General features: G+C 39.5%; 2 protein-coding genes across 5 annotated transcripts; one reads left to right on the plus strand and one right to left on the minus strand.

Moving 5' to 3' along the window:
• The first annotated feature begins 288 nt into the window (after positions 1-288).
• gcdha (glutaryl-CoA dehydrogenase a) lies at positions 289-4,458 on the plus strand. Its single transcript, XM_003453751.5, has 12 exons — positions 289-1,021; positions 1,330-1,436; positions 1,631-1,663; positions 1,786-1,926; positions 2,093-2,155; positions 2,275-2,445; positions 2,544-2,673; positions 2,950-3,166; positions 3,270-3,373; positions 3,494-3,619; positions 3,753-3,913; positions 4,112-4,458. The coding sequence occupies exons 2-12, from the start codon at positions 1,334-1,336 to the stop codon at positions 4,183-4,185; spliced, it is 1,323 nt and encodes a 440-aa protein (XP_003453799.1). The 5' UTR covers positions 289-1,021; positions 1,330-1,333; the 3' UTR covers positions 4,186-4,458.
• A 149-nt stretch (positions 4,459-4,607) lies between these two features.
• Positions 4,608-7,412, minus strand: syce2 (synaptonemal complex central element protein 2). Of its 4 annotated transcripts, none has more exons than XM_013276687.2 (5): positions 7,078-7,412; positions 6,601-6,709; positions 5,721-5,800; positions 5,146-5,260; positions 4,608-5,034 (listed from the first exon to the last, which is right to left on the minus strand). In XM_013276687.2, exons 1-5 carry the CDS (start codon positions 7,116-7,118, stop codon positions 4,852-4,854), a joined length of 528 nt encoding a protein of 175 aa, XP_013132141.1. In that variant the 5' UTR covers positions 7,119-7,412; the 3' UTR covers positions 4,608-4,851. The 4 variants fall into 4 exon arrangements, with proteins under 4 accessions (XP_013132141.1, XP_013132143.1, XP_013132142.1 ...); XM_013276689.3 differs by having other exon boundaries at positions 7,164-7,314; XM_013276688.3 differs by having other exon boundaries at positions 7,013-7,237.
• Positions 7,413-11,113: the final 3,701 nt, after the last annotated feature.

An 11,113-nucleotide genomic window follows, 5' to 3' on the forward strand; every position in this document is an offset into this window, starting at 1 on the left:
TTCTCTGCTCCACGCGGGAGGTATTGACATTACAGATATGCTGTGTTACACAAAACCAATTTTCACATTCTTGGAAAGATTAAATAATGATTGAAAGACGAACAGTTTGGAAAGACTGTAATGCATCTTCACATTGCATAATAGGCACCAACCTTTGGTTGCAAAAGTGTCATGTAAAGGTTTGCCAGGAAAACAATAAATAATTAAAGCGTTTGACACGTTATCAGGTTACTTATGAAAACCGCGAGGATGTTCTTTATTGCTTTGTAGTCCAGCATGCCAAACAAATCAACTGTAATATCCAACATTTTACAAAGCTCACTGGTATTTCTTTCTTTTTAAAATTTGTAAATATACAGGTTGAGATTTCATTTAATTGGCTTTTTTCTGTGAGCAGGAAAAACACCAAAAACATTTACAGATGCACATTTACATTTTACAGATTCATTTCTTTGCCTTCCTTCTTTATATTACCCAAACTTAAAAGCTACAGTGTAACCTACACATGTACTTCTTGTCACTTGTAAAACTGCAGTACAGGGTCAACATTCTGCACATGGCTCATTTTACTGGCCAATGAGCTTGAAGGCTGGGCCAACACCTTCCACACCCCAAACTCATCCATCCAGCCACACACGCCATTTTGAGTGCGTAAATATGTGCCAAATTCAGCCCGCAGACCTGCTGAAACTTCGCACACGTGTAAAAATAGCGTAGGAGCAGCCTCAAACACCTCCAATATTCAAACTTCCCGCACTTATGTTATAAAATCTGTTACAAGCGCAAAAGGCTCTTCAAGCTCCGTTGCGTTATGTTCACGAGTTGCACTACTTTTACGGTCATGCGTTGGCTCAGTGTTTTGCCTCATCTATCATGGCGGAAAAGTCTTCCCGTGTTACACTTTACGTAAACCTGTGACGTTTCACCGGTAGCGCTATTACTTAAGCAACTTTTCACAGCTCATATCGCCATCGAAAAGTCATCTTATAATCTGATCACCCACCTGAGAGGGGAAAAAAAGGTAGGTTACACTAAAGTATTTTGTTTGGATAAGTTAATCTTGATGTATGTGGCATGCTTTAAGGAGAAATGTGTTAAGTATTTTACACAGGTTATAAGGAAATGTCTGATGAAACATTTTTTAACATATTTGTTTAACCCAAATAAAAACTACACATCAAAGTTTGCCCCTTATATAATAAGATAATATAATAATACCCAAACACAAAAAGTAACTTTGCTACAACTTGCACTTATTGCGTAATAATGTGTCAACAACTGTGAGGTGTACACTCTAATATGCATTTACTTTTATTTTGTGCCCTTTAGTAAAATGGCTCTCAGAAGTGCCTTCACACGTCTGCTCTCCAACAGCCGTATGTCCGTGGCTGTGACCTCATCCAGAGCTCAGGGCACAGTGGTTGCAGCACAAAAAGGTACGACTCATATTTTAGATACACAGGAAGGTGAGGTAAAGTTTGGAATCACAGTCTATAAGGTGTCTTGAGGTAGGAAATGCCATGTTTAGTTGTGCTGAAAAAGAAAGCACACATAAGAGCTGGAAAAACATGAATATGTTTTCTATATTTGTCTCAGATGATCAACAACACTTTAAATTTACATCCTTTAGGTGCTGAAGAAGCCAAAAAGCCGGCAAAGCCAGGTAAGATACTTTGAAGTGAATCTTAATGAGCTGAATCCAATCGGCTCAGATTTCTTCATATGTTCTATTATAGTGATGTAATCATAGTGAATGTGTGTGTGTGTTAATGTTCTGGCGCTCAGCCAAGGTGGCATTCAGCTGGCGGGATGCTCTCGACCTGGAGGGTCAGCTGACGGAGGAAGAGATCATGATCCGGGACTCGTTTCGGGACTACTGCCAGGAAAAACTCATGCCGCGTGTCCTTATGGCCAACAGACACGAACGTGAGTTAAGCAGGATTAGTATGTTTGGTTCAGACTGTGCACACCGTGAATAATTCAGAAAAATTCAGTTTCTGGCTTTTAATCCACCTTTACATTGAGGTGTGTAAAATTAATCTCATCTAAATATTCGTCATTTTCTTATTTTCTAACATGCACCATGCTACAGATTTTCACCGTGAGATTGTCTCAGAGATGGGAGAGTTGGGAGTCCTAGGCCCAACTATTAAAGGTAAAACAAACAGAAAAAACTAATGCTCCCCCTCCCTCCTTTTTTCCTGCTTTTTGTTATATTTCACTGATTAGACTTACTTGGTTTTTTAAGTTGTTTTTTTTTTCTCTACACTGCAGGGTATGGTTGTGCAGGTACGAGTTATGTGGCATATGGTTTGATTGCCAGAGAGGTTGAGAGGGTGGACAGTGGATATCGGTCTGTAATGAGCGTTCAGTCTTCACTGGTCATGCACCCGATTAATGCGTATGGCACAGCGGCCCAGAAGGAGAAGTACCTGCCCCGGCTTGGTAAGTGTGACATTATCTCCTCTTGTACTTGACATTTAAAATTTGTAAAGGGCTAAAATCTATCTTATTTCTGTGGTGTGTGTTCATTTGTTCTGCAGCTCGGGGAGAAATCATAGGTTGCTTTGGTTTGACAGAACCAAATCATGGCAGTGATCCCAGCAGTATGGAGACAAAGGCCAAGTACAACCCATTGAGTGGTACCTTCACCATCAGTGGAGCTAAGACCTGGTAGATAGACACATATAGAACAAGATTCATTGATTTGAAACTTGCATGGAGTAAAAATAAGACAATGGAGTACAGACCTGTATAAATTTATATAACTTGGAACTATGTGGATCCCCATACTGAGGACACAATAGGTCTGCCATTTGATGACTAATCATATAGAAGTAAACGTGTAATAATTTAGACCTGCTGACAAAGCCTGCTGCTTTCTTTGAAACTAAATTACTTAAATACCTAAATAATCAAATACACTGACTTTCCCACATCTTTTCCTAGGATCACAAACTCTCCTGTGGCAGACATTGCAGTAATCTGGGCGAAGTGTGAGGATGGGAGAGTGCGGGGTTTCATCTTGGAGCGTGGCATGAAGGGCTTTTCCACCCCCAAGATTGAGGGCAAATTTTCTCTGAGGGCATCTGCCACTGGCATGATCCTGATGGATGAAGTAGAAGTTCCTGAGGAGAACCTGCTGCCCAAAGTCTCTGGCCTCGGTGTAAGTTAATGCTTTACCTAATGAAGTTTGGCAAACTTCATTTTTACAGCTCGTATGAATATTAGTAGCTTAAATTTTTGTTGTTGTTTGTCTTTGTATACAGGGTCCTTTTGGTTGTCTGAACAATGCCCGGTATGGTATTGCCTGGGGAGCTCTGGGAGCAGCTGAATTCTGCTTTCACGCTGCTCGACAGTACACTCTGGACAGGTACACGACTGTGTTCGCAGACATTGCCCAAAAACATGGCAGACATAAAAATCGAGAGAAAAGAGATCCATATTACCATTTTCCCCGCATGTGGCTCATACCTTTCTATCCTCCAAACAGAATCCAATTTGGTGTGCCACTGGCCAGGAACCAGCTGATGCAGAAGAAAATGGCTGACATGCTAACAGAGATCACCATTGGGCTGCAGTCATGCCTGCACCTGGGAAGGCTTATTGATGAGAAGAAGTGAGGGCTGTCTTTCACATGTGTCACCGCCTGCTTTATTGTTTGCTGTTCTACTGCCCCTCCCCCGCAAAAAACAAACAAAAAAAACAACTAAAGAACTGTTTCTTTTGTTTTTTCTTCCTCATCTTTATAGGGCAGCACCGGAGATGATCTCCATGCTGAAGAGAAATAGCTGTGGCAAGGCACTGGATATTGCCAGACAAGCCAGAGACATGCTGGGAGGAAACGGCATCTCGGATGAGTACCACATCATCCGTCACGTCATGAACTTGGAGGCTGTCAATACATATGAGGGTAGGCAAAATTAAAAGTAATGAAAAGGCTTTTAAACTCAGTAGCAGTTACATATGTCTACCACTAGATGTCAGAAATGTACAGATTAGCGACTGAATGTTGGTTTACTTGTTAAACTGTATTATACTGTTTTTGAGATATTTTTTGTATTTGAAAACAACTTATGACCTTTTTTCCTTTTCGCTACTTTCTTTAAAGGAACCCATGATATTCATGCATTGATCCTGGGCAGAGCGATTACTGGACTTCAGTCTTTCACTGTGGAAAACTAAATGATCTCCACTATCTTCTTCAAACTAACTTGGAGTGATGAACTTTGCAACTAATTTACCTCATATTAAGAGCAATTCCTGGTGGGATACATCACAAACACCTCATCATATTCACAGTTATAGCATACTGGGGGAAGCAATATATTACTGCCTCGTTTAGGTGAATATTAAAGGTCAACCTAACATAGCTTACGGTCCAGCTGAGATATTTATGATGACAATGCATGTAAATAAATGGCTTGAAATAAACAGGAAGATGTGAGTGTATTTTAATTGAAGACCCTAAATAATGTGTCTTGAATTCTCAAATGTTTTCATGTCACATTGGTTGATTTCAATCTAAAGAATCCCACACTGGGATCACTGTAAAGACAACAGTTTATAACAATACATAAATGCTAAATCACAAATAATTTAGAATATTTTGCTTGTTTGTTGTCATTTTATTTACTAAATCAACTGATGTTAAAACAAAAGAGAGAGAAAACATGTATTGAACTTTTCTATCCCTGGACTGAAGCCATCAGTGTTAAGCAGAACTATTGTCCTATAAGCAACCAAGAGAAAGAGGAAGCAAAACACTGAACATTACACTCAATATATTTACTAATTCTGAATAACTTAATGAGTTCACAATACGATTAACTTCAGATAGAAATTATAATCTCATGGCATGTCTCCTTCACGGAGACATGCCAGGGCTCTGTTGGCTTCCAGCAGCTCATGACTGAACTTTGTGCAGCTCTCCAGCACCTCCTGCAGCTCCTGCAGATTCACCTGCATCTTGTCACTGTTCTCTTCATAGACCTTGTACATGTGCTCCTTCATCTGCATGCACAAATCTGTCACCTGATAGATGGAAAGGATCAGAACAGATCAGAGATGGTCAGAACCTTTGTAGACATGAAAGCCGAGCATCTGCTACTAACTCCAACCAAATGCATAAAATTAATTTTGTACCTTTTCTACCAACTTCTCCTGAAAGCTGTCTATCATTTTCTGGTTACTGATGCGGCTTTGGTTAATCTTTTCCACCGATTCCTGCGCCTTTCTGCTGATATCATCTGTCCTTGAGCTACAACAAATGTAGATTAGATTAAAACCCGTTGCCTTATTGAAGTTAAGATTCCTATTTAATTAACCTTTTCCCCACTTACTTTACCTAATGATCTGTCCTCTACCCCGCATCACAGATTGGTTCTTTTAGCATATAAGTGAAATCCTGTCTTACTGATAATTTAAGGGCTGCACTCTCCTTCACTCACTCTTTTTCATCACATTGGGCAGGAATTATTTTAGTTTAGTAACTTAATGTAACCAATAAATTCATAACTACTGTAAATTGGAAACTTTGTTTATTTGCCAGACAAAGCAGTCCATGGTTCTTCCACCCATTTATTTCACAACTGCATTAAATATACAGTAAATTAAACCTTTAAGTACAGAAGCACTTATTATTTGAGGAAAAATACAAATGATCTTAAAGTAACGTTCCCAACATTACACAGCTGGGTGAGTAAAGGTGACTGATCTACCTGCTATGGTGCTCTTGAATCTCAGTCACGCTCACACTTGAAGATTCCCCCCTTGATGAATCACAGTCTGTGTCTTCTGTCTGCCTCATCAAACATAATGAAACAAAGAAATTATTCTACTTTAATCAGCTGTATAAGAAACATTAATCATGGAGATCTAATGCTGCAGATGCTCTGAATTTCAGTAAGAACTGAAAGTATAGTTTAATCTGTATAATCATCAATCACCCAAAGGGAAATTAAGGCACTAGGCTACAGTACCTTCCTCCTTAGAGCTCAATTTGAGGGATGGACCAGTACCGTTCAAAAGATATCCCACTGTTAAAGGAAAAAGCTGCCTGTAAAGTGTTAGTCTTAGGTGTTTAAGCAGTGTGGTGATACTGGCCCCTCCTGGAATACACTGTATGCACAGAAACACTGGGGCACCTACACATTACACCTGCAGGAGCTGTTCATCCACGGGAACCCACGCCAAGAAGCTCCCAGTGAACAGTTTTTGTGCTGATATTAAAACCAGAGTTGGTTTGAACCTCTTACTGAGTCAAAACCTTTACAAATTATGCCCTATACCCTATTCTGCAACTTTACCTAGTAAATGGCTGATCCTAGATGCATCCACTTTGCAATAATAACACTTAACAGCTGATCACTGAATGCCTAGTAGGGAGGAAATTTTACAAACTGACTTGTTGCAACAGCAGCAATGACCCATCCTTTCACAAATGAAGAAAGATTTCACAGCTAGGTGCTTGATTTGTCACCTGTGGACCATTATTTCTTTTCATATAGTGTTTTTAATCATAACGGCACCTAATCTTTGTCACCTTATCTAAATCTGCCATTATTGTTTTTATTCTTGTATTAAGAGAATACACATTACCATCCGTGAGACTTCACACCCTTTCTTGGGAGTGTACTGAAAATTTGATGGTATGTCCTCAAAGCCAAAATCCATTTGGGTCTGTTGACTCTGCAAAGCTAAATCTGAGCTGCACGGGGAAAAAATCACACCATTACAAAAAGTTTAAAATACAGTAATTAGCAGAAGTATATAGCTAGTTAGCCTAGTCTGTAAAGCTAGCTTACTTACAGGCATATTTGCTTATTACAATAAGCAAATATACATAAAAAACCCTCTATATTACATACATATGACATTATTCAGTTGGTCATATACAGTAATATACAAGGGCTATAATCTAGCTATCAGAATAGGTTAACCAGCATCCCTTTAGCCCAAAACTGCTACACAAATAATGCTTTACACTAGCCAACGGCTAACTGCTACCTACCTAGAGTTAAAGCTAGAGTCATAATCCGGCGGTTTTTCTACTAAAACCTATTCAACCATACTTACTTGAACATTATTGTGGTAAAACCACAGAATGTATATATCATGTGTGTCCGCAATTAATGGTTAAACGGGGAGATGTTCCCAGATACCTCGAAAAGTTGAGACTGGTGAAGCAACAGTAAACCACACTCCACACCCACTGACTTATGATTATAATTTTGTATATATAAAAGCAAGGTTATTATAGTTAAACTAAATGAAACTACTGGTTAAGTTTTAATTAACTGTCATAAATTAATAAAACAACAATAAAACAACAACCATCTGAAATAATCCTACAAACAAAAATAGTCGAAGTGGCTTAATTTATGTATATACTTTAGTTTTAGAATATCCTAATACTAGAAAAAGCATCTTAGATACACATATTTATTGAAACTGAGACTTCTGGATAACTGAGAGTTAACCGACTTTAAAAACTGACGTATTTGTCATATTTCTTACAAAAGCTTAACCATATAAAATGATTAACAAAACAGTCAGAAACTAAAAATATAGTTTAAATTAAATATTTTCACACAATAAAAAAATAACTTCAATTAAGTAAAGAAAACTCCCTGAAAACTAACTAGGAATAAAATGAATTGATAACAAGGTACTGGAAACATTCCGCATACTGACATGATGACATCATACAGTTGCTGCACATTTCTCAGCTGCACATACATGATGTGAATCTCCCATCCCACCTCAACCCAAAGGTGGTCTATTAGACTGAGATCCGCTGACTGTGAAGGCCATTTGAGAACAGTAAGCTCATTGTCACCTTTAAGAAACCAGTTTGAGATGAGCTGAGGTTTGTGACATGGCTTATTTTACTAGTGGAAGCAGAAAATGGATGAAGAATGGACATATTGGCAACAATATAGACTGCGGTGTTTCAAGGGGACCAACGTTGCAAAGTAAATACCAGTAAATGTCTAAGCAGAAAACGCGATTCATCAGGTCAGGCAATATTTTTCTAGTCTTCTGTTGTCCAGATTTCAAGGTTTAATGTTTATGTGCATTCAGAGATGATGCGTTTTCAATTTTCTTCTGATATCAACAAGGTAGAGAAGAAGAGAGCCAGAGAACTGCCACTCACTGGCTACTTCCTTTTTTTGGACCATTATCTATAAACTCTGTAGATGGGGAAATGTGATGAAATTCAAATAGATCAGCAGTTTCTGACATTTTCAAACTTCTGCCTGGTGTTAGAGCCGTTTGATGTTTTTGGTGCTATTGCAACTTGTCAGCACAAGAGGGAGTAGTAACGCTACTTGCCACTGTCTCCATTCCCATTTAATCCAGGTTCAATGGTGATCAGGTGTGATGAGATAGGACAGAGGCAAACAGTTTTTTAACCATGTATCATGTAAATGAGCGTGTATCATCAAGTATGGTTATGTTAAATCCTTTTTGCATCATCTTAAGAAAATCAGAGCACCCAACTTCGGACAGGCAGATGACCTGCTCCACCTCCTGAGGAACAGCCACCCCACTGAACCTCAGCAGTTCACCTTGATCATCTCTACATGCCTAAGTGCACTGAGTATTCAATAGTCTGAACTGATATTATGTATATTTCTCATGTATGTAAATTGACTTTTATTTGGCTTAGAAGAAAAAGTTTGAACTAAAATTCACATTATTTCCATCAGCTTCCAGAAGTGGTGGTCTTCTTGCAGTGAGTGAGTGAGTGAGTTAAGCTTTTTTCCTACAACTGATATTTGGATGTGTTTTGTGCTTTAACTGCAAAGTTTTTGCAGCTGCACTTGAAAACAACAGGTCTTTGCATATTACATTAGATTGACTGGCTCGCACATGGATCACTGCAGTTTTTCTTTACTGAAAAACCAAGTGGATGTTCCAATAATATTGCACCAACATGACCAAGATGAGCAACACAGCTCATGAGCTCAAAAGAAGGCAAGCAGTTTCATTAGGTAATGTTTAAGAAGGCCCAGCTTTTTAAATTTAGACCTTTCCAGGTGATGACCTCATTAAGCTGGTTTAGATATTGCTAATAGTGTCCCAAGCTGTCATTCAGACAACTTCCCGTTAAAAGGCCGTACAAAGAAAACTCCTTTTTTTATGTACTTTTTCACAAGACAGGTTCATTTTTTACATTTTGTATCTTTTTTTTATTCAGAAGAAAACTGCAAACTAATAGTAACAGTTAAACACCTTTAGGAAGCTTGTTTGTCTGAGCTTTTCACTGGGATGCTCTTCATATGTATGGATTTGTGGGAATGGGTTTAATAGTAAGTGAGTATTATAGCTGAGTAAGCACTTACAAGTTGGTTGTGGATTAGGTGCTCTGTCATTCTGTGGGCTGGGATTGGGATGGGATGAGGAGTTGATTGATCGCTGCTGTGATTTGGAGCTTAATCCCTCCCTTCATCTCTCTCTGTCTCTCTCTCTTGCTCTGCTGCTGGTCATAGTCTGGATTATTTCAGAACAGAGATTGCAGCACGCAGGAGGCAGCACAGACGCTGAGATCCTGATTTTTTTGCTTTACTGGAGGATGAACCGATGATAACAACATGCATCATAATGCAAATTAAAGAATAAGCTGGGTAGAAATATGAGCTGGAGCTGGAGGGATCCACATGTGTTAAATCTGCAAGCAGCAAACACATGGTCTTGGCAGGTGGGTAAATTTACTCCTTGACTGGATTTGAAATGATAACAGATGTAGATTTTGACACTCCTCCTGTAAACTGTTGGGAGTGACGTCTCAGCAAGAAGGCAAATTATATATGCAATGGAATAACTGCTTCTCTGTGGTGGAAGTGGAGGCTGCTAATCTGGGAATATGGACAGTTTTAACTACACAGAAGAAGGAGGGCCATCATTTCAGTATTTGGTTTACAATGACGAGCCTCTCTATAAGGAGTACAAGCCTCCTCCCAGAGATCTCATCCAGCTGCCCAAATCTGTCCTCTACCTTCTGGTGGCCGCCCTGGTCGTGGTTGCTGTAGCTTATGCTATTGTGGGTCATCTCATCAAAGACCTCATGCTGGATATAACAGGTAATCTATTCTATCCGAGGTAGCAGCTCACTCCAACGATCTGAAATTTTTTATACACAAGACCATATTTTAATTTTTTTTCAAAATTGGAATAAAGTGATGTACTGTGGTGTTTGCTAATGTGATGTAGTAGTTGGAGTAGTTTGTATTAATAGTCCAAAAACAACCTTAAATCCTTTCACCTTGGAGATCCCTGTACTGGGACCAGGCTGTATCCTTTTTAAAACACAACCCACTGCTATTTTTAAAGGACTGCTAAACACACAGTGAAGAGACTGCAAACTATTATCACTAGAACAGAAACATTATGATTATGGTCATTACCAAAGTGTCTGGTTTGGTGGAGTTGCAGCTGAGGTTTTCTGACATCATTGTCTATGTGCAATGCAATTATGAGCATGCTTTTTGCTAGTTTACCATTTTATTTATTAGTTTATTTCTTAAAGAACCCGAGGTTACTTGTTTTGCCTTTTACTGCTGTGCAGACTGAATTTGGGGTGTTTCAGATGTAAATTATAGGACAGTAAAGGTCAATAATTTTGTTCTTATCCCTGCTTCTTTGTCCATCTATAGACTGTTTGCTGGGACCAATTGAAGAGGAGCTAACGAAAGATGGAGAGGTGGAGGGAGTCAGCCCTCACCACATGCCACCTGCCCTCACTCACTCCCACCCAAATGCCTTCCATGTGTGGGACCAAGACGACATCATCATCCCTATGACGCCCGAGCATGAGAGCCCGCTGCCCAGCCCTTTGATGGCTGTCTCCCACTACATCCCGTCATTTTTCCCCAGCTCCATCAGTCTGGGCAGCCCTTCTCACGGTCGACCAATCCCGAAGGAGAGTGATGCCTGAAGAACACAAAGGATCTGAGACAGGATCTCAACCTTCTTCTGCTGAGCTTCTTTAGCTCCTTTTTGTCATGTCTGAAACACCTTTACAAACCTGCCCCAGGGTCCCCCTATCTGTCTGGAAATACACAGGTTGACTCACAAGGCCAGTTTGCATGGATGGATTTCCTTCTCT

Source organism: Oreochromis niloticus, linkage group LG6, assembly GCF_001858045.2.
Source record: "Oreochromis niloticus isolate F11D_XX linkage group LG6, O_niloticus_UMD_NMBU, whole genome shotgun sequence".
Taxonomy (NCBI): Eukaryota; Metazoa; Chordata; class Actinopteri; order Cichliformes; family Cichlidae; genus Oreochromis; species Oreochromis niloticus.

What these genes read in the sequence shown, in the direction of transcription:
- gcdha (XM_003453751.5), top strand. Translation starts at nt 1,334, where the DNA reads ATGGCTCTCAGAAGTGCCTTCACACGTCTGCTCTCCAACAGCCGTATG. An exon ending in GAAGTACCTGCCCCGGCTTG is followed by an intron (nt 2,446 to 2,543) that starts GTAAGTGTGACA and finishes TTTGTTCTGCAG; the next exon opens with CTCGGGGAGAAATCATAGGT. An exon ending in CCAAAGTCTCTGGCCTCGGT is followed by an intron (nt 3,167 to 3,269) that starts GTAAGTTAATGC and finishes CTTTGTATACAG; the next exon opens with GGTCCTTTTGGTTGTCTGAA.
- syce2 (XM_013276686.3), bottom strand. Translation starts at nt 6,878, where the DNA reads ATGTCATATGTATGTAATATAGAGGGTTTTTTATGTATATTTGCTTAT. An exon ending in ATTCAAGAGCACCATAGCAG is followed by an intron (nt 5,261 to 5,720) that starts GTAGATCAGTCA and finishes CATTTGTTGTAG; the next exon opens with CTCAAGGACAGATGATATCA. An exon ending in AGGAGAAGTTGGTAGAAAAG is followed by an intron (nt 5,035 to 5,145) that starts GTACAAAATTAA and finishes TCCATCTATCAG; the next exon opens with GTGACAGATTTGTGCATGCA.